Source organism: Idiotropiscis lumnitzeri, chromosome 7, assembly GCF_059441095.1.
Source record: "Idiotropiscis lumnitzeri isolate Australia: NSW breed Sydney's pygmy pipehorse chromosome 7, RoL_Ilum_1.0, whole genome shotgun sequence".
Lineage (NCBI taxonomy): Eukaryota > Metazoa > Chordata > Actinopteri > Syngnathiformes > Syngnathidae > Idiotropiscis > Idiotropiscis lumnitzeri.
In genome coordinates this window covers 3,640,777-3,663,809 of record NC_142397.1, presented here as the reverse complement: position 1 = coordinate 3,663,809, position 23,033 = coordinate 3,640,777, and the positions used below count along the sequence as shown (strand labels likewise).

Genomic DNA, 23,033 nt, shown 5'->3' with positions numbered 1-23,033 from the left:
TTTGTTTCCTCTTGGAATCGGGAAAAATTTTAACCCATTTCCACGCCGATTCGTACACCCGTTGACACAGCAGCTGGGCATGTTAATATTGTTTAAAACTATTCAAAAACTCCTAGCTAAGAAAAAAGAAAATTCAAACTCTCCACGACCACGCGCCTGTTGCCTGGTGCGGAAATGGAACCGGAAATGAAAGTGAACCGGAAGTTGCGTTTTTCATAGCGTTCTAACTCATATAGTTGACTCTACATTTAGGTACTTTCTATTTTAATACTTCACAACTTCACCCCAAATGGGTGCATTTTCACAGGAAATTATGAAAAAAGGATCGCAAATTGTTATGTAGTATTTCGGCACGATGGCCGGGGGGTGGTAGAGGAAGTGACGTTTTATTTGGCGGAACGCATTCTGGGTATTTTAGTCCGTGAGCATGTACGATGGCAATTACCATCTTGCATCGCAAAAAAAAACTAAACTAAAAAATAAAAAACGAACAGTCCTTGCACCTAACAGTGATATTAAAAATTGTATTTCCACAAATTATAATAGCTTTAAGGACGATGGCTATGGAAAATGGGCGTGGATGTTTAGTTTTGAAGTAGAGTAGACATCGAGGTATGCAACAATACTTTTATTTTCAGAGCAATTTGTACAAATTCATTACTAATTCTATTATCGTCATTATTTTACACGATTGTTCATTCATTACATCCGTTGCACATAAACCAGACAAGTGATTTACAGTGATGTTGACTGAGGTTTTCTCTATTACTTGGAAGAGGCATGTTAATTATTAAACAAGCCTCTCCTAAGATATTAATTATCAAAAAGGTTGCCGTTATCAGATATAATTTCTTTTGAATTTGTTGATGAAATTCTCCACCCAGTCATTCCACTTTGTAATAAGCATGCAATGTCAACCACAGAAAATACACTATGAATATCATAGCAATCCCCTTATTTGCACACATAGTCGTTCCAAAGACGATTACAAAACGCAGCTCCCTGGTCTTTTCCGCTTCCTCTGCCATGCGGGGTGGCAGTGAAGTAGCAGCTTCAGGCTTTACATGTTGTAGTCGTGTGTTCTTGTGTCCCTTTGCGTACAACTTTTTCAAAATTAAATCACTTTTTGGTGGGGGGAGGAAAGGAGACCATCTGCCTGTTCACCTCTCTCAGCTGAGCGCTTAGCGTCTCTGTGGTGAATGTGAGCTCAGCTACTTGAGTCTGTAGGCTGGTGAGCGTGTGGTTGAGCTCGTCCTCCTTGCGACGCGAGTTGGCTGCCTGCCTGGTGTACTCCAGCACCATGCACCCGCCGCCCACGAGGAAGATCAACGTCTCACCCAGAAGCTCTGCGCCCAGCTCCGCCGCCGCGTCCTCGTTCAGTGGCTTAATGTTGGCCCCACGGAAACCCATGATACGCATCTTGGTCCTCATCTCGACCCAGTGGTATACTGTAATGACATCAAGTGATAAAGTAACACACTATGGTAGTGTTGGGTCATTCACAAACGATGCAGTCAAAAAGAACCAAAGAATCTTTTCAGTGAATGTGAGTGAACGGATCACTTCCTGAAGTGGGTTGGGTTTGAACGATTCGGTGAACGAATGAGTTGAACAACTCTTTTTGATGAACTGATTCTAATGATTCTGCGATTGTCAGGCAACCAGTTCAGTGTACTGCGCCTGCTGCGGGAAGACAGCTGGAATAGGCTCCAGCACCCCTCGTGAGGAGAAGCGAAACAGATAATGGATGGATGCATGGATGGATGAGTCTAATGATTCAGTTCACTTAAAAGAACTGTCATGCCCATCAGTACATCACCTCACAAAAGATAAGTGATGTTTTTAATAATGAATGAATCTCTAAATTAAATCCATAAATCAGAATAAAAAACATGCTTAAATTTGACATAACCTTTAGTCAAAATCAGGACATTAATTAAAATGTCACGTGGACAAACTGGTCAACAACCAATTTTAATCTGAACTTTTTGTGTTCCCTAAACCTAATATCCCAATTTAAAAAAAATGTCTATTGGCTGTTTGTTAACCTACTTACTTAAGCCCTCCCTCAAAAAACAAAAAAAACGTAACAGAGGCAAGACTGGCTTTTTTTAATACGTTATGATATATTTAAAATATATATTTACATCGCAATCAAGTTTATGGTTGTCATTTACTGTCGTTTAACTGGAAACTGTTTTCATGGCACAGCGAGTAACTACATCAATGTGAAGCACATGCTCAACAGACAATAGCAAGGCAGATATCATTTTAAATGACGTAACAATGCGGAAATAGTATTTAAAAAATGCCAATACAATATTTGGTTTTATTTAATAACTGTCACTGATAGTGCTAAGAGTCGCCCTGTTTTACCACATAACGTTCAATGACAAAAAAAAAACCCTCAAGAACCGCCCACCCAAGTATTCTCGTGTGCTATTGGTCAGCCAAGAGTCTTCACGATGCTTATTGGATAAGAGGGTTCACCAAGCGCAATCTCATTGGTCATTGGCGGCTCTCCGGCTATATTGAGACCGGACATGTCTGACAACAGGAGTCTAGCGGTCACTAGATGCCCTTAAAGGCCTGTTACTCACGCTGGGCCGGCGGCAGGCAGATGTAATTCTTAAAATACTCGCTCCTCCGAGCTCCGTCTTTAATCCGATTGGCGAGGGGCTTGCTCAACTGCTTCACTCCAAGGTAGAGGAGCTTGGCGATTGGGAAGGCGCCGACGACCATCTTTGGGCGGAAGTGCGTTGAGGTCCAGGGGCGGGACGTGGTGAAAAAAAAAATACGCGAATCACGTGGTTACCCCGGTGACCAATCAGACGTCGCGCTGGCACGTCGCTGACGCGGTTCTGACAAAAGCATTCTGGACAAGGACAACATTAATTATGTTTACACACGTAGTTGTACTTTGTAAGTCGGTTACCATGACTCTTTTTTGGGTTTTTAAAATTAAAACCGAGGTTACTCAATTCTGTGAAAAAATGAGCAAATGCACACACCTTTGTAATGACTTATATAAATATTATAGAAAAATGTAAATTGTAAAAGTCCGTCGTAAAAAAATGAAAGAATCGCATGTTTTACCGGGCCAGCTGCGTTTTTGGAGAGAGGAGCATGGGCGGACCTGGAACGGTGTGTGCGCGTGTGCGTGTGTGCGCGCGCGCGTGTGTATACACGCCTGGAGGAAGCTCACGCCCACACGCACTCGACTGGGCAGTCGACTTCAGGAAGCCCAGAAAAAAAAGTGTTCCAGGATCAAGAGTCAGGACACGCAGATTTTCTCCCTGTCGGTCTCAAACGCAGAAGGAGGACAAGAGGTTTCCATTTTCTTTGAGGTAAGCGGCTTCTCATGTGCATTCCTGCAAGAAAAGTTACCCCACACTCTCGTAAAAATCACTTGATCGTCCGTTGTGTGGAATTCGTAAAGGCCAGAGTGTTTTTTTTTCCTTTTGCTTTTATGGATTCTCAAAGTAATAAACATCAGATGTTACTAAAATCCATAACAGTCTGGCTTTTAACCAGTTCTTAAGTATGACTGCACGATTAATTACATGCAGGCAGCAAAGCAACATAAAAACCCAGATTTATATTCGTTTCATGTTCATTCATGTGACTTTATGGCCACATTTGAGAACTTTTAGGATGCAATATCAATGAGGTTGATTGCGATTGTGAATGTTGCATGGCAAGTTAAGTGTATTGCTTGTGTTTGTTTAAAAAAATTAATTGAAGAGAACAAAAAGGACATGATTGCATTATTGAGGTGAGAGAGGGGGTCACATATCTAAATTGTTCAGCCCTACAAGCACAATGTTCCAGAGGTTTGCATGCCTGACTCGTAATTCTGATGTTCAGCGTTCGTAACTCTTCAGGCCTCTCTGTGTGTAAAAGTCACATACTGCTAGGAACTGCTAGTGGGAGTTACGCCAGGGAATTGGAAAAAACAAAAAAAGTCCCAAAAAAATTACAAGACATAGCACTACTTTTAATGTGTTGACGGAACACATCAGGACTTGTTCAGAACTTGAACCCTGAAAGATTCTTGGACTGAAGCTTGACACAGGGATTGACACATATTTGGGATGTGCAAAGCCGAAATCTTTTTTCACATCTGCAAGCAAATCCAACCTGCTTGCAGAATGTCAAAGTGGCGACCGGCCAAGTGGTGTGCGGCCACTTGCCGCAACTTGTTGTTCAGCACAACACACCTATAAATCTCTCCAGTGATACATTTAGTTGAATTTGTTCCGTCACCATGTCTGAAACTCAAAATAACTATATCAAATCATCATTGCCTGTTGAAATGAATCAAAATGTCAAAAATGTGCTAGGAAAATAGTAAAGGTATTTTTAAATCAGGGTCAAAAATACATTTAGAGGTACTTAAAGCCTTCTCTGATTAAGATTTGCTGTTGACTTGAGTAATATTTTTTCTTGAGGATAAAGAATATTTGTGCATGTGAGTATTGTTCTATTGTCGGTCTACATGTGTTGTACCACTGCTTGTGTTCCAACATTTGTTGTTTGAAGCGTTATAACCCCACCGCATTGATGCTACTCGTTAGCCCATCTGCGGTGTTTGTGTTAAGCGTTGAGCAAAGTTATGCGGTCGGTTTAAATACTCACCATGCAATTGTCTTTGTTTTGTGTTTAGTTTGACAGAATCAACTGACAGTAGCTCAAAACACCTAGAAGCGTCTTTTTTTTGAAGAATTGGCCAAATTGCTACTAGTTGTGAAGTGACTTGAGTTGAAAGAGGCAAATTGTTTGTGAAAATTTCAGCCCAATTTCCAATTATGCCACCTCAGTTTTTTTTTAACTGTATTAATGATTAAGTTAAGCCTCTGCGTTTCACACAGATTTTATTTCTGTGGTTTAAAAAAAAAAACACTCTGGGATAACTGTGACAAAAGTGAGGCTTGCTGTTGCAAATAGGCAACACATGTTCGCCCCAAAGTGTTTAATCACAGTTGGGATCGATACACAGACAGCCAGTTGCCCCAAACCACCACTGCTCCTGTGCACCAACACTCGCTATTCGGCAGCCAGCTGAAAAAACAAAACAAAAAAACAACAACAACGCACATAATGACTTGGAAGGGGAACATAAATTGTGAGAAATGACCAACAAATCTCTGTACTGGCACCTTCTTTGTTCCATGTCTAGAAATGTTGACTCGGTGGTGATTCCTGAGTCACATGGGGCACAGTTTACAAAAAAAAAAAAAAATTAGTCTTCCCATTTCCAAAGACTGAGTAAAAAAACGTGACGATTATTTGCACTTTTAGTACACTATGTTGGATTTATAAACATAATAAAAGGCATGAAAATAATATGCAAACTCCACACAGGAAGGCAAGGACCGTATGATTTCTGCGCTGTGAGGTGGACGTGCTAATCGGCTGCTTTCAGTCCATGGATGTGGATTTAAGATCTTGTCCAATCAGATTACGGCCTCATGCTCAGGGCGTTGGGCGGTCACGCAAATTTGACAAGTTAAATATTTAAATTATAGTCAATTGAAACACAAAAAAATGTTTGATTGAAAATAAACAATTGAAAAAAAATATTTAGTAATTTTCGATTACCAATTGAAAATGGAGAGCATGAATAAAACACCAATTGAGAAAAAGACCGTTTTCTGTTGCTGGGCCTGTTTTCTTTGCCTCTAACAAAAAGAATGCAAACTTGTTTGTTTGGTGCTTTTTTTCCCCTTCTAATTATTATGGGGAAACGTCAAGCACCTCAATGTCTCAACAGGGGAGAGTTGTTGTGAGGAACTAAGGCGTAACTCTTGTTAAAGTCTGCAAATAGAAACGACTGACTGTGCCATTCTTGGGAGGTGACATGTCGTTTTGAGCACTCTTATCGCAACGTGTGGGAATTGAGGATCTACTATGAGTCACGTTGGGATGTGTCATGTTTGAATGCACAACCTATTGACCTTTGAGATTTAGCACACTTTCATTTGAGTTGGGAAAGCGTTGCTTCATTTAGTGGAAGCCCCGCGTGATTTCACCAAAGTCTTGTTTGATTTAGCGGAAATCTTACGGCATTTGTGAAAGTATTGTGTGTGCGAAGTCCTGCCACGTTTAATGAAATTCTGAAGGGATTTGAAAATGGTTTAGTTGGGAGTCTTGCAGGTTTTCATGAAAGTCTTGCAGAGTTTGTGAACGTCTCCTTGTACCGTATTTTCCGGACTGTAAGGCACACCTGTATATAAGCCGCAGCAGCGCCTTTTTAATAAATAAATAAATAAATAATTAACTAATTAAATAAATAAATAATAATTTAAAAAAACAATATACAAGCGGCACCAGGCTATAAGCCACAGTTTTCTATGTTGAAAAAAAAATAGTTGTTTACTGCGTGTACGTAACGTTTTTGTTCTGTGAATGCACAAAAAGGTACATAAACAGATTGTTAAAACAGTGCCGTTTAACACGGCAACAACTTTCTCATTAAAACGGAACAGACTTGAGAAAAAAAAATTGAGATTCATTAAGCGTATTTTCTGAACTCTAGAGCGCCCCTAGTGGTGAAAGAAAAATCCACGGAAAAGCCGCACTGTTGTATTAGCCACATGGTTCAAAATCTAGGAAAAAGTAGCGTCTTATAATCCGGAAAATACGGTATTTCAGTGAAGGTCTCATGGCATTTTATGCTAGCTGTACATCAAAAGACTCTTGGAAAAATATCATCTCAATCAAGTCAGAACAGAAAAAATCAGACTGAGATTTTACACAGACGGAATTTTGCAAGGTCACTATTTAACAAGACTACGACTAGATTCTAGAAGCTCAACTATCTGCTCCTCTTTCTGGACGGTCGATGTTCTTCGGAGTAGTTTTGTTTTCGACGGTCTTTCTTTACATTGTAGGAGGAAGGAAATTGTGGAAGCACAGAGAGGACTGAAACAGGAGATGTTTGAAGTCAATGAAAGATTGCAAAGAAGGAAGACTGAGGACAGTCGGAAGAGTGATTGTAATAAGACGCAGTAGCAGACACACCCTGGTATTCTGTTGAACTAACGATTATTGTCCTGAACTCTCACGTATCCAGAGTGTCTGTTCCATGCTTGCAAGTCAGGTTGGAACGAGCAGCGGCCTTTGTTACAGCGGCAGAACCAGTTGCCTTGCCAAACGTTGGGAGAAGTGGAAGACCAGCGTGTTATTTTTGCACAACTTCTCTTGAGAAATAGCCCAAAGTGTATCAGCAATTTGGGAATGCAGGACACTGCAACCACATTTTGAATGTGTCAAAACAACGGGTGGGGCTCTTAAGCAATAGTGAAACGTCTCTTGTCGTCCAAGTTATGCACAAAAGTAATTCATAGTTTCATATTTGATAGGTCAGGTTCATGTGACCCGCAAGTGTTATTTTAATCAGGTTCATCCATTGCGTCGAGGGGAAGAGAATTGAAAAGCTATTTGAGAACCGGTTCCCTCAATTTTGCTTCTATCGCAAATCACTGTGATGTCAAATGTCAAGAATTGTACTTTTGAACTTTTCTAACGTGGTGCCTTTTTCGATAATATTGTTATATAGATGTGTGGGGCATCCGGTTAGCATCAATGCTACGCTAGCGGTTTTTCAATTGTACATGAATTAAAAGTATTCATAACCCAGACAGATTTTGAATCAAAATGTTTGTTTTTTTTTTAATTTTTTGAATGGGAGCTAGTCCGGCTACCAATGACTTTAAGATGGAAAGAATCATTTTCTATAAATCAAAAGTCTGGAGACGCATTCTCATTTACTAGGATTATGACATGTTTTCAAACTGTGACTGGTACTGGAAATGAGAATTTAAAAAAAAAATGTTTTTTAAACACATTAATACAACTGACAGAGGGCCACTTGCAATCATTTGTTAAACTATAATGGGCAGAGATGTGAGCCTTGTGGGACATCACAAGAGGAAATTGCTACGACTGATGCAGGCTCTTAAAGTGCTGTTTGTAGCAAATAGTATTTTTTTGCTCTCACTAAAGCTGGTATCTTACTAAGCGGCAAATGCTTGCAAAGGTTTTTTTTTGTGTCAAGGTTCATAAAAGGTTGCAAAGACGTTCGCAGACAATTTTTACTTTTTCTTATGATGAAAACCCCAAATTCGCTGCCTTCTCAAACATTTGCCGCTCAATGCGATAGCAGCTTTAAAGTGTTTATAAAACTCGCGTTTGAGTGTTAACTTTACCACCTTTGAGGACACTTCACAGGATAATAAATACCTCTGATAAGAAAAGCAAAGGAAGGGAATCAGCAGGTGACCTGAAACAACAAACCTTAAGATAGGCAAAAAAAAGTCCAAATATGATGACACTAATTCATAATTTCATGGAAAAAATGTACTATCCAGAAAAACACAATTTTACAATTTTTAAATTTTTTATGAGAAGTTGCCAAATATATAAATCTGATATTTTTTTATTGATTAGTTTATTGCTTGTGCTTATAAAAAAAAAATCTCAAATAGTATTCATAGTATTGAATGGAAATTATTTATTTATTTTTCATTTTTGCTCTCTCTTGAGCGTTTGAACTTTTTTGTCACTTCCCCCGACAGAGAAGCGTAGTCTGTTGAAGTAAGTCCAAATGAACTTTGGACAGAGAACAAACAATCAGCTGTTCGGGAGAAACACAAGTTCCATAAGTCTTCCAGTAAACATGAAATGGGGTGAATGGACAGAGTGGGGGGGGGGGTCAGGCCAGGAAGCTGAGAGGCTGGAACAGGACGTGACCTATGTGTCATCTGGCGTCGCGTTGCATACTGCTCTTGACAAAGATAAGACGTGTGTGAGACGTTGGAATGCGACGGTGAGTCGTGCACAGGCGAGCTTATCGATAGTCTGAAACCTCCGCCGAGGGGCCTGACTAATGTTCATCCAAATCTGACAGATGTCACTCAGCGCGCCACTTGTCCATCTGCCAGAAATTATGCACACTTGTTGAATGCGATCTTTAATTGGCAACACTTGGCAAAGTCAAGACTAAATCAAGTCTGTTTAAACAAAACCAAAAGTGAAATATCAAAACTACTTAGTTTCACGTCGACATGATTTTTTTTTCTTGCTTACTGCTCACAAGCAACAATGAATAAAACTCCCCAGTTTTTATTGTCCAACCAGATTAACTTTTTTTCCTCCCTCCTACTGGGAAAAATGTCCTTTTATTTAGCATCCATGCGATCCGTACGCTCCAAGTAAAGCACAACAAACTTTTCTCCTTCTTGTCCAACATAAACGTCCCTTTTTTTAGTTCAGAGGCCAGAAAGCGTCCACCGTGTTGGCAACAGATGCGGCCCAAAAAAAAAAAAAAAAAAAGCATAAGTGAGTTTTAATAACATAGCCACGTCACATCGGCCTTTGGAAAGTGGTGAGCCCAGTGCATTATGGGTGTTTTGGACAATTTGACAAAGAAGTAGCACATCCCTTAAAAAAAAAAAAAAAAAAAAAAAAAGAAAAGAAAAAACTCCTTTCTGATGAAATAATTTTTCATGAGACATTTAAGTTCCAGGATGCAGTTTTGGAGTTTTGTACCACTTTTTCACCCCAACAGGAAATTCAATCTTTTTTTTTTTTACAAAATGAAAATATAAATATTATGTGAAATTTCCAAAACTGTTCGTCTGATGATGTTAAAAATGACAAAAAAATAACCCCTAAAAACTACTGTACATAATTGTTTGATGGATAAGTTTTAGAGTGCTTAAAGTCAGACAAATTAAAAGCGGCCCTGGCATCCTTCAATTTGTCTGTATGCAGCCCTCGAAGGAAAAAGTTTGGATACCCCTGCTTTAGTACATTACATAGTTCATAATCTTTTTTCTCTTAATTACAAGAGTTGAATCAATACTTATACTTTGAACAGAATCTTTTTTTATACAAGTATCTCAGTAGTTTCATAAAAACATGCTGTAGTCTGAGTAATTTTGTCATTTCGCCATACACAAAAAAGGGTGTGAAGGTGTTGTGGTTGCACGTTTCCCCTCGGGGAGGACTTTAATGGTTAGACATACCTGAAAACTGAGCCAGGCTGTTTAGTATCAAGGTGGGACCAGACGAAAGCAGAACAAGTGAGACCATCCCGAGCTGAAAGGGATCAAGTGGCGCCATTGTTTAACCTTTAATAGCTGTACTCTAAATGAATTCATGAACATAAATAGAAATGTATACAAAGCATACGTTTTAAGTGACACCATGCTCAATCTTTCACATTCTTAATTCTGATACAAGTTGTAAAAAGAACTCATTGTAAGTGTAAAAATAAACATGTTTTAAATTAAAATGAGGCAACTGCTTTCTGAAAGTCCAAAAAGTGTGACTTTGTTTTCCAGGAGATAAACACCGCTGCCTGACAGTCATGACTTCTCAGAGCAGCTACGGCAGCAACTTGCTGTGTGAGTATCCCCCCCCCCCCCACTCCGCCCCACATCTTCATTTAATCGCCCTGTCACTGCGCTAATTGTCTGCTCCGTGGTTTGACGCTCTCCAGTCCAGACTATGAACGATGACCTGAACGCATCGCTGGCCAGCGCGGATGAGCTTGACAAGGAGTTCAACTCCATGCTGAGAGAGGCCTCCTCTGGACCCGCAGACACACCGCATGGATTTCAGGTACACACATATATTCACACACACCAAGCGATTGAGCACCTTACATGAACTAACGTCTTTCCGGACATACTGCTGTGAATGTGTGTGTGCGTAGATTCCTCGGCAACACATCTCTCCACCATCCAGCACGTCCAACACACTGAAGGGGTCGAGGAGCTGGAATAACATCAGCTCTACGTCAACGACATACACACCCACCGCATCGACCCTCCACCCGATGGACTCTCTGGTCACCATGATCAAAAGTGCACCAACTTCCCCAGTGCCCTCCGTGAACCAGCTTTCCTCGCCTAAGATCAGCCGGGCCACTTCGCCGCTGCCCCGTGCTGGTCCTGACAACTACACATACCGCCAGCTGAGCCCCAAACATTCGCCCCACACCCCGAGGCGAAGCTACGACCGGAGTCCCCGCAATTCGGTGGGCTACGTGGAAAGGAGCCCGTCCCCCAGCCGTGCCGCGGCGTCTCACCTGCCCCCGCCCTCACCCTCGCCCGTCCCCTCACCCAACCGGCTCAGTCCCTTCGATGGTCGCAGGTCGCCTCGGCCTGACCGAGGCCCCTCGCCTTTGGCCTTTCATCATCCCGTAAGAACGCCGGGTGAGTGCCTGTTCGTTCTACTGAGGGGTGTCAAACTCATTTTCATTGCAGGCCGTGCTGTAGTTAAGGGGACATTTTGAAAAGAAAATCTTATAAATGAGTCAAAAAAGCCTTCTCTGATCGCCTAAGCAACTGCAAATGTGTGGGTTGGAGAGTTAAAAATTAAAAAAATGTAAAAATAATAAAAAAAAAAATAGATATAGTTTCTTTAGATTTATAATGGTTTCTATTGTGCATTTTCACCTATTGTAGGTCCATTTGGAACATATCCCCCATGATAAATGAGAGTCAGTGTCATATTTTATTTACATATATTAAATATTAATTTCACTGTTCTAAAAAAATTATAAACCATAAAATAATAAAAATCTGAGTCAATAAAACAGTGTGAGGAAATACAAGAGTATAAATTAAATTCCTTCTTGGTACAGAATCTACACTAAACTGTGCTAAGTAAACACTGATTTGTGTTAATGTGATGTCTCAATATGGCAAGAAGCGTTCGCATTGCTTAAGAGGGTGGAGTTGCTGCGAGATTGGTGTGTTGAGTTTCTGTCCAACTGATGATTTTCAACATCTATGTGGAAACGCGCACACATACACACAGTAGAAGAACAGGTTTGTAAAAGTGGCGTGAAAAGTCACCCGATTCAAAGCTGACTGATAAACATCTTGTATTTGAAGAATGCCAGTGGGCACAGTACGCCATTAAAACCGTATCAGATAAACTCAAAATAATTAGAATTGCGAGCCGAGGACACGCTCACTTGAAATTAATTATCTTGCTGTTATTAAAGTGACTCTAGTAAAGTAATCGCCATTATCAGACCGTTTGCATGATCAAAAACTCACCAAAAGCACCCTGGAATGGTTTGGGTTATTTTTGGGTTATTATGTCAATTTTGGGCCTTTAAAAACACACTCATCTTTGCACGTTTGCCAAATAAATAAATAAATAAATTGTTTTAGGTCCATTTCCGGGCATCCTTCAAAATTGGGAATTTTTTCCAATTGCTTCCAAATTTAAACCACAGATGAACAATGTTTTGGATTTTGGTTTTCGCCACAACATGGCAACCAAGTTTTAATGACTCGCCATGAAACCTGAAATTCCTAACTTAACTCCATGATCTCAGAACTTCATCCCTGTTCAGCGCACCTCCGAACTTTCGGGGGCGGGGGATGCGTGGGCCGGTTCATCGCTACTCTTTGCTAATCTTATTTTTTCTTGTTCTTTGGTTTCTCCCAGATGACGGTGCGCAGAAGCAAAAGAGTTCCGGCAAGTGGAACGAGACAGATCTCGACATGTCCTTCGAAAGCAAGCCTCACCACACCTATGACAGTTAGTCCTCCGCGTTCCATGTTCACTTTGTACTTTGCTCAGTGGGACTAACGAGCAAAAAAATGTCATCAAAAGGGCCTTTTGTCTTGTTGTTCCAGAGAACGAGTGGGTCAGAGCAACCGTGCCCAACAGTAACTGGAGAGAATCCAACTTGGATGGCCCTCCTGCGGCCCCCAGCCCCAAAAAGGTGTGTGTTTAATGTTTGCATCTATAAATGGAGAAAAATAAATTAATAAAGCTCATCTCCATGAATGTGATATGCGATACCTTCAAACTTGCTGATGAGGTCGCTAAGAAATCATTAGCATGTAAGGCGCAAAAAGGGATAGGCCCTAAGACTGAGCCTTGAGGAACACTGCAGGAAAGTCTGACTTAGGGGGGGCCAACAACCGAATAAAAAGCTCTGAAAGTTTAGGAGACCAAACAAAAAAATGGTGAGATGATTGAACAACCGTTTTATTTTTCAGAATCATCGCGTTCCACCTGTCCAGTTCCCCCACAGTTCCCTCCCCCGGAACACTCGGGTGTCAGTCCTTCCGGACATGGCGTCGCCGACCCAGCCCCATCAGTACCACCCGCAGCCCATCATCTCCCGCATTTCCATCCCACCTGTTGCCACCCAATCTCGCCAACGAAGGCCCATCCCCCTCTCCGTCATCATGCGTCTCCAGAACCCGCAATGGGGTGCCACGTCTGTCCGAGTCACTCAAAGCGGGCCTCCCGGACACCAGTGGGAGGCGCCTTACCATCCTGCCGCATCTAGGAATTTCTTTTTCAACCAGGGCGCTATACAGCCGCCCCCTGAACTGAGACAACCGGCCGTTTACAGTGATGGTAATCAAGGTTTTATTTTTAATTGGCTTTAAAACTCTAAATGGTCTTCAAAATCCCCCTCCTGTCAAGGGTACTTGGACTTAAAATTCTTCTTCACACATTTATCAAACTGTCTCCTTTTTGGCAGCCTTGAACCCAGGTGACATCGATGCTGAGCTGTCGCGACTGGACTTAGCTCACCACATGCCAATGATCCATGAAGGCGATCCAAGCACCTTTCAAGGCCCTCCCCGCCCCCTCAGTCCGACCAGGCTGCAGCCCGTGGTCGCCCATGAGGCCCAGAGCCAAGAGATCCCCGACATAGAGGAGGTGTTGCGTATCCGCTCGGAAATCCCCCGAGCTCTGAAGAGGCGCGGCTCGGTGGACCAGTCACGGCCCCTGAAGAAGGCGTCGCAGTACGAGCCCAACCAGTACAAGAAGCTCATAAACAAGCTCTTCCAGCGCAAAGAGCGGCATCACAAGGAGGAGGGAGGAGGCGAACGGGGCAGTGAGAGCAGCAGTTCGTCAGAGGGTGAGGACAACAATGCTGCGCTTCCTCCGCCGCAGCCTCCCCAGACCTCCACCCTCCAGGACTACAGAGTAAGAAACCAGAAACCTGTTCCTCGACTATTGGATATCATTTGTAGGGTTAAAGAATGCTAAAATTTGATTATTGCTCTGGCTCACTATAATGTCCGCTATTTTGCTATGACCATTTTTGATCGTTCGATACATCAAGGGGAAAAACTGTGGCAAGCTTTCGCGGGCCTTATAAAAAGGGAATATCAGGCCTGATCATGCCCACGGGCCTTGAGTTTGATACCGATACATTTGAATCACAGCTCATTTGTCCCTTCAGAACTACCATTCCATCCTGAGGGCCAGCCGGGAGCGCAAAGGTTCCGGGAGACGGGCCCGCCTGAGCCCGCTGGTGCTGGCGCTGGACGGAGCGCTGGTGGGCGAGCTGGAGACGGTGCAGCGAGCCGTACAGGAGGTGCTAATGCTAATGCTAACTCTACCATGGGCGTGTACGGATGCTTGTGCATTAGAATGAGAGATAGTATGTGCGTTTGGAGAGGCGGGGCGCACTCTCCTCACATGAATTAACCGATGGTCTGAACCAATCAGCAGGCTCGTGATTTAACTGTTGCCATGTGGACTGGAGCAAACATGCGCCATGTCGCACTACTAATATTGCTGCAATTTAAAGTGAAAAATACTGGGACCAGTTCTACTTATGTTTCCCCCATGTAGAAAAAAAAATATTATTACTAACCGGGAACTTTCTGCATTCCTGCAGATGCCGGACCCGAGCCAGCCGAACGATGAGGGTATCACGGCGCTCCACAATGCCATCTGCGGTGGTCATTACAAGGTGGTGGACTTCCTGGTTCGCGTCGGTGCCAACGTCAGCGCGCCAGACAGCCATGGATGGTAAATGTTGACATGTCGCAAGGCATAAGAAAGTCTCAAGTTTCCATCTTCACGTTTCAAGCAGGCCCCAAGTTCCTGTGACACAAATCAAGTTTTAAGTCATACATTTTTCACAATATGCAATCGCACATTATTCACTTTGCACTGAGTGTCAGTACGTGTGTTAGTTAATCGTACAACACATCGCGACTCAGGTGTGATGCCAGTCAAGTCACGTGACTCAAGCACCCCACCAATCAGTAAAAGTCATGTGACTGACGTCAACTCGCAATATTTTTGTCTGGCAGGACTCCGCTGCACTGCGCAGCGTCTTGCAACGACCGTCCGCTGTGCGAGTTCCTGGTGAGGAACGGTGCGGCCGTCATGGCCATGACGGAGAGCGACGGCGCAACAGCTGCACAGAAATGTGACCCGTACGCCGCCGCCTTTGAGGAGTGCGAGAGCTTCCTAAGAGGTGAGGAACGCGCGTTGAAATAAATGAGAATACGTGATAATTGTTTTTGACAATCTTAGCTGACGACGTTTGGTCCTTAATGTCACAATCCATCTTTATGTTTGTCTTTTATATGCTGCGGTCTGCTCGAATTTTTGTGTCTTTGATGTCGCTGTCAGGCGTAGAGGAGGCGATGGGCATGGAGAACAGTGGCGTGCTATACGCCCTGTGGAGTTACCCGGCTCAGGCTGCCGACGAGCTCACCTTCCGAGAGGGGGACATGGTCACCATCCTACAGAAGCCCGACGGCTCCGACTGGTGGTGGGCCTCACTGTGCGGCCGCGAGGGCTTCGTGCCCAACAACTACTTTGGGGTAAGACTTTGTCATGATTAGATGAAACGAATCAAAATACGTGTTTCTATCGTGTGTCTTTGACGCTGCTCTCGGACTGTTTTGTGTCTCCCGCATCACTATTATACTTGACGCTGCACGCTAACATGTTTATCTTTGATGCTGCTCCCTGACTCCACGTTTGTTTCTTTGATGTTTCTATAAGAAAACATGTGTCTTTGAGGCTGTTGGTAGTGTCTTCCTGTCTATGATGCAACTGTCAGAATGTGAACATCTTTAAGGCTATTGGCCCAGGGTTTGTTTTTCGGCTTTGAAGATGCCATCTGACTGTGTCTTTGACGCTGTCAAACTCACAATTTAGCACCGTGTGTTTAAGAATACATTTTCGGGTTTAATATTGATGTCGCAAGATTATTGTGTATAATCAATTTTAGTGCCCTTAGAGGTAATGTCGCCAACTTGTGGCCTGGCATGGTTTGCGTCTGTTAAAAACAAAACAAAGAAAAATAAATGTTTATTGTTGTTTTGTCTGTTTTGTTTCCACAGCTTTTCCCCAAGGTTCGGCCAAAATCTCTTTCCTAGCAGGGAAAATGCCTTTGGGTCAAGCAGCAGACGTAATCTGTGTGTGTATGTGTACGTGTATGTTCATGAGTTTGACAGTCAAGGACAGTTGAAGGACAAGTCTCAGTATTCTTTTTTTTCTCTGCTATCAGTTGCTTTTAACGCCGCATATTTGTATATAGTCACTATCATGGAATGCCAGATAGCTTCCAGGTGGGCAAACACAGGAAGTGGACCTCATGTCCAACTGTACTTTTTTTATTTTAACCAACAGAATCGATTTCATCCTTCTACTCTGTGAATTGCAATGTCAACCATATTCCTAATTTTTTATGTCAAAGTGGGATGTGTAATAATTTAATGCTATGCTACCTGCTTATTCATCTGTAAAGGAACAAAAAAGAAAAAAATGTTTTCTATGAGTATGAAATTTGTGTATATTGTTTGAAATAGTTGTTTGTATTATAAAAATACTGACTGTTTACACTTTATGTAATGTTGTTTAATAAGAGTGCAATGACCAGTGCTGACCACAAGGTGGCACCCTGTAATCATATAGTATTAATATTGTGCTCCTTTGTAATGTGATTAGGTAAACCTTTCCTTTTTTTTTTTACCTTTGACTTTTTAAGCTTGTTTTTCTTCGAGTGTGGGTGAACTGAAGTCTATCTCAGATGACTTTGAGCAAAAGAAACAGGCTGCGCCCTGGAATGGTCCCCAGCCAATCACAGGGCACATACACATACGTTCACACCTATGGACAATTTGGAGTCTTCAAAGAACCAAACATGTATGTATTGGGAATGTGGGAGCAAGACTGCAACGAAGAACGCTGGGTCAACTCACTCTGGACCTGTGAGTCATCAATGTTGTATACTTTGTCTTTTAACTATTAAACACACGTCAAGTGGAGTTTGAGTATTACGGGAGATGTTCTGTTGGTGGGAGAGTATCATGAACGGGCTGGGGATGGACCACTGTTGCATTATTTAGAGAAAAACAACAACAATGTGTGGTTAATGCATGTGAGTGCGCTTGTGGTCGATCACAGACTCTTACAAGATGTTTTCTCCCGTTTGCGCAACCGCTCGTGGATTCCATACGTAATAAATAATCTAGGTTTCTTTTTACACTGATTTGGAAAAGTGTTAAAGTTCTAAGTGAATGGCGCCAATACTAAATAGGGAAAAAGTTTGTTTCATGTTAAAAAATAAATAAATTCTGAAACTAACTCGGGTCTCCTGTCACATTTACCAATTGTAGCTTAATTATAGAGGATGTTTGGGCAAGGCTGTCCTGCCCAGCTGAGTCGCCTTTGAAAGGCACAAAAATGTGATAAAAATATATAAAGATATTAGTCTGTTCTTAGAGAAGCAGGATAAATAATACACAGTTTTTGCGAATAAAATGTATGAATTTGTCACCTCCCTCCGACAGCAAGTTGCCCCTTCCAATATGGTCGCCACGTCTAAGATTATTGTTTTCACAGTGAACTCAGGAAAGCACATTAACATATTTCAACAATTCATGGACTTTAGGTTTCTCAACAAAATTACTGACAGGCTACTGTAAAGATTAAATTGTCACTCTTGTCAGGCTTGCGGAAGAACCTGATTGGCCGGGTACCGTGTACCGTGATTACGTCGGAGTGACTAGTTGCTATTATTCCTCAGTGAAAAATGATGATTTTTCTGGTTTAAGTTTGAGTCCCAGCTGGAGTAACAGCCTCTGCTGGAGGATAATAGATCAGACCAGAGTGCATCAAGTACGTAGGAGCCTGACCATTGAGCGCTCTTGTCAGTGACTGTTGAAATTCTGCACTGTCGCCTAAAATGAACAACTGAAACGTGTCTCTTGATGAACACGCCAATGCTGCAAATGACTTTTCCTCAGCGCATCCTGCGGCACCTTTTGTTCCCCCGCTCTGCATTCCGAACACATTCCGAGTGACGTCAACCTCCTCCTCCTCCTCCTGCTGCTGCTTGCCAGGTGGGATAGCTCCTAAATCCCACCGGTTCAGCCGCATTACTCTGGTTCTGTGACCCAGCACAAAATTGAACTGCGTTAAAAAGGACGAAAAAGGTGATGAACTATCGTCACGACACATCACACTACAAAATGGCAAATTCAAGTCACAGATGCTGAGGGGTCCGCGTGTGACCCTGGAGAACATGCTTTTTTTTCGCCGTACTACAATAAAGTGTAATTGCACATCCACTCCAGTAGTTGGCAGTGGCACTCTCCTTGAGTATTGGGGGATTGTTTTCTTCTTAATAGGGGGGCTAAACAGAAAATAATTGAGAAGCACTGATTTACTCACATCATAGCCTTGTCTAATAATTTTTTTAAAAGTATGTTGCTGCCATCTTGTGGGATCCATAGGCAATTACAATTTTTTTTTTTTTTGGGGGGGGTAGTGGCGTTCACTGCATATAGTACAGTACGCCGTGGACAGAGAGCGATTTCCAAAACAGCCTGTGAAGGTCACACGAAGGGGAGGGGCGACTGTGTAACGAGTCAAGATGGCAAAGTTAGCCGGCGCTGATGGACTTGTCATCCTGGAGGCCGGAATGATTTATTCAAGTGACGAGAGCAGACGGGGTGAGCTGGGATTAACTGCGGAGGGATGGAAGGGAGAACAAGCACTCTATTATTCAGAACGTCGCTGGGTGCGCAGCGGACGACATGGACAGGTTAAAGCAAAAAAAAATAAAAAATCGTGCGAACGACTGTTTGTCTCAAAAACTCACAAATCTGATCGCTCATATCTCAAAGCATCACTGTAAAGTATTTTAAGTATTTCAAATTCAAAAAAAATCCCTCAGCATACCACTAAACAAAAATATGTCACTTTGCCATTTTATTGAAGAGTATTTAATTGTTTCTCCTGTCACTATACGCCACTGACAAAAATAGAGGAACACCGATAAGTTACACTGCTGGCAGCATTCCGTTCCATCTTGTGGGTGTTCGCAGCCTCATTGACTTCCTAACAGTCAGTGCAACACTTTTTCTTAATCTGCCTCCATTAACCACCACAACCCTCCACAGGGAGGTTATTAATCACTTTAATTGCCCGAAAGCCTGAAAACGGAAACCGTCCCCCCCTTCCCCTCCACTGCGTCCGCGCCTTCATCTTTTATTGTTGGCACTCGTCTTCCTTGACAGAGACTCAACTCCATCCTCACGGAAAAGACTTTTAATCCCCTTAAACGACCACTTTGGCTTTGATTTCATTATTTTCTTCTGCTTCATTGCCGCCATCGCAATCCATGCGTGTGCCTAAGTGTTTTCCCGCTGTCTGATTGGATTAGCGTGCATCCCAGCCCGTTTCCTCGCAAATGCCCCATAACGAGGAGCCGTATCGGTTCACAATGACGTCAACAAACTCGCGGCATCCGGATGAAAAATCTTTCGAACCTCTTAAGGGCAGGAAAACAAAATGGAGATGGTGAGAAAGAGGGAGAGGGGGAAAAATATAATCAGTTTTTTTTTTTGGGACGACCTAAGCAAAAATGGGAGTGAAGAAAATCCAACCATTTTTTCACCATCCCAGGAGGTCACTTCTGTCGACTGAAAATGACATCACAGTTGTTCAGGGCTCAGGTAACGACCAATCACGGCTCACCTGGTTTCTGAAGCTTTCTGAAGAATTCATTTCTAGTGGACCTGCATTGAACATATTTTACCCTTAAATGGTGTTCATTTTCCATGTACATATATTCAGGGTCAAGTTTCTTTTGTACAGTTAATAAATATTTTGTTCTAACTGTAGTTTATATTGAGCGTAATTCCACTGATGACCACTAGTTGGTGGCACACTTAGTTTGCGACAGTATAAATTTGAAAGAAGAAAAAAACATGAAGTATTACAGCACAGCAGAGTTTTTGTTGAGTGAGTGTCAGTTTTGATCCTGATTACAGAAAGCAACGACTGTAGGTTAATTTTATAATGAATATCTTGGGCATGATAATCGATGATTATAAGATGTTAGCTTGGGAAAAAAATGGATTAATTTAGTGTCAACAAAGTCTGATTGAGCAACATGATGATGGCAGATAGGACATAACCAGCATAGTTAAAATTGACAATCCAATAAAACCCAGCCCCTCAAAAAAGACAAACAAACAAAACAGCTGACGTCAGGAGGAAAAAAAAATATTACCAACAGCGACAAGACGAGTGTTGGCATTTTCCAGGATGGCCGGATTGAACCTTGCAATTTCCCTGTTTCCAACAGCCTTCATTTTCCATCTTTTATTAGCTATGCTACTGTTCTGTATAGAATGTATCCAATTTTACCTCATGCTGGAAGAGCAATTTCCCAAATGTGCTTACTTTGCTTGGGGCTGCTTGAAAACAACAAAAAAACAGGTTGCAATGGACTCTAATGGGGGTGTAAAGACTGAAGAGGCAGGCCATAAAGCATGTTTTGGATTCCTGCAGGAGAATTGGTTTAGTAGCGTTCCCACTAATGAGCTATTTACCACCTCAGGCTGTCAATGCCTCCCCAACCTACTCATTGCCACCCCTCTCAAAAAAAAAAGAACACAAGCTTTCTATATTTTTTCAAAGTACAGAGCTGGTTCACACTTCTATGAGTAAAAAAAAAAAAAGTAAAACTAAGTGTCGTTTATAGTGCTTAGTTAGCTTGTGCCTTGGGTTGGCTTTGCCTATCAAATATCTTGCATTCCCAGCATGGGGAAAGTGAAATGCAAGGTGGTCGCGGCCTTGCGGCCCCAATCCCCCGTTTGCTGATTATTGACAAACTGGCTTGGAGGGAATGAGAGGTGGACCAGGCGGTAAGAGTCTTACGGTCAACTCTTCACCTTTCCTGTCTGAGGATGCAACCAATTGAAATTATATTGCATACCTCAAATGTATTCTATTCACATTGCAGTAAGGGTCTATGAGTAAATACTGCTAAGGCAGGGGTCCTCAACCACTGGTCCGCGGGCCATTTTTATACCAGGCCACACATACTGGTACCGGTCATATATGTCCCAATCGGGAATGTGCATCAACAACCCGCACTTAGCGATTGATATCCTTATTTGTTTTGTTAACTTTATGCTTAATAGATTTATTGTGCCAAATGACAGAATCAGCATCGGCCTAAAAAAATCCCAATTGTTTGAGGCCTATCTTTTTTTTGTTTTTTTACTTTGGGACATTAGAACACCTCTTTTACTTTTACTGACATAAAAGGAGTCCAATCAGCATTTCTGTTTTAACCACCAGAGTCTATATTGTTTTCCAGTACAAGTAAAACAAAAGAAAGAGGATTGATCCCTCAATGCATTGCGTCCTGCCCCCGTGATGGACTCTGAAGTCAAATACGCTTTCAGATAGGCGGCTTTGCGGCCACTCAAACAATAACAGCAACAAAAAAAAAAAAAAGCATCCCGAGGTGTGTGTGTGTGTGCCTCATTAAATAGTCAGCATAAGCCAGCGGCAGCCCGCCCGGCCATTGATTGGTTGGCTGCGGCGCTTTATCCACATGCACGCTGATGCCGTCTTGAGTGTGACTCAGGAGGGCCAAAGTGGGTCAGAGAAGTGGTGAAGTGGGCATGGAAGAAAGAGTGAGATAACACCACACACGCACGTCCATGCACACATACGCGCACAATCACCCACAATGCATAACAATCGACCACAAAGCGCACCCCCCCGCCCCGCCCCACTCCATCTTTTGTTCTCCCACCTCTTTATGTTGATTGCTCACGCCTGCTGAGCAGATTTGCACATTATTATTTTTGGGCCGGGCAGACGGACGGACAGATAGAAAGAAAAAAAGAAAAAGGATAGACTGATAAAGAAATGCTAGACCATGCCATTTGATTCACAAACTCATTGATCTATCGAAGTGGTGTATCGATGTCATCGATTGGTGCTTGTGCATACGTCAAGAAGTTTCCAAGTTTGATATTTACAGCAGCGTCAGATGCAACCCCAGACAGCCATGCCATCTTGAAAACTTCGTTTGGACTTTGTTGATTTGGTATTTTTTTGATTCACGTGCTTTGTTTGCTTTCCTTTTTCTTTATTTGAGATTAGATTCCCATTTTTGAGTGCAATCCTGCCTTGCCTGCCTGCTTTTGGGTCCTCTATCACACAAAATGAAACAGAATTTAAAATGTAACAACAAAATATCCTGGTCAATTCAATTCAAAGTAACAACAAATCGTCAGCAATGTAAAACCGATTTTTATCTGATGCCTATCGCTTATGGAAGACGATTCGATATGAAGCTCGATAAACGGGCCTCAATATGATTTTAAAATGCAGCGATTTGATCAAATGAAAACTACGGAGCCCCTCTGGTGCCATAGTTCGATTATTTTTTTTTTTTGCACAAATGCACGTACGGATAAACTTAAAAAGAATGTAAAAATGGTTAGAAACAAATGATGGGCAAACAAAAAGATGGACGGACAAATAGAAACGACGGACATATGCTAGAAAGATGGACGGACGGACACACAGAAAGTCAAATCGCGAGAGATCAATCGATCAATTGATGGACCGAGAGCAAGAATGGGAAAAAGAGATTGCATAGTACTTCATCGTTGGATTGCAAATTGAAAATTACACGTTAAAAAGAATCTTGTCTGAATGTGAAAAAATAAAGACATTTTAAAAAATTTACTGTCAACACACACACACACACATACATATGCTAACCTTAAAGCCCTCCCGGCTGCATGTCTGGTCTTAACCCCAATCCTAATTCCAACCCAAAATCAAGCCTTGACCTTCGTAATCCTCTTAAACAAGTAAGAAAAGGCAAAATGTCCTCACTTAGCAGGCTTGTCGCTATTCCCCTCTGCAGTAATCGAAACACCAAACACACATTTAAAGGACCAGGTTTT

The 23,033-nt window shown here is 42.2% G+C and overlaps 2 protein-coding genes and 1 long non-coding RNA gene across 3 annotated transcripts; 1 reads left to right on the top strand and 2 right to left on the bottom strand.

Moving 5' to 3' along the window:
* Positions 1–613: 613 nt before the first annotated feature.
* On the bottom strand, positions 614–3,232 carry opa3 (outer mitochondrial membrane lipid metabolism regulator OPA3). The gene is made up of 3 exons (XM_088301266.1): positions 3,097–3,232; positions 2,601–2,742; positions 614–1,448 (listed from the first exon to the last, which is right to left on the bottom strand). Exons 2-3 carry the CDS (start codon positions 2,740–2,742, stop codon positions 1,120–1,122), a joined length of 471 nt encoding a protein of 156 aa, XP_088157392.1. The 5' UTR covers positions 3,097–3,232; the 3' UTR covers positions 614–1,119.
* On the top strand, positions 3,173–17,072 carry ppp1r13l (protein phosphatase 1, regulatory subunit 13 like). The gene is made up of 13 exons (XM_088301265.1): positions 3,173–3,347; positions 10,350–10,412; positions 10,508–10,629; positions 10,724–11,225; positions 12,475–12,567; positions 12,666–12,754; positions 13,035–13,401; positions 13,529–13,980; positions 14,240–14,374; positions 14,681–14,814; positions 15,102–15,268; positions 15,427–15,620; positions 16,146–17,072. Exons 2-13 carry the CDS (start codon positions 10,376–10,378, stop codon positions 16,179–16,181), a joined length of 2,328 nt encoding a protein of 775 aa, XP_088157391.1. The 5' UTR covers positions 3,173–3,347; positions 10,350–10,375; the 3' UTR covers positions 16,182–17,072.
* LOC148333117 (uncharacterized) lies at positions 9,561–22,949 on the bottom strand. Its single transcript, XR_015844293.1, has 3 exons — positions 22,846–22,949; positions 14,657–14,889; positions 9,561–10,104 (listed from the first exon to the last, which is right to left on the bottom strand). It is a non-coding gene; the product is annotated as an uncharacterized LOC148333117 (long non-coding RNA).
* Between the last annotated feature and the right edge of the window lie 84 nt (positions 22,950–23,033).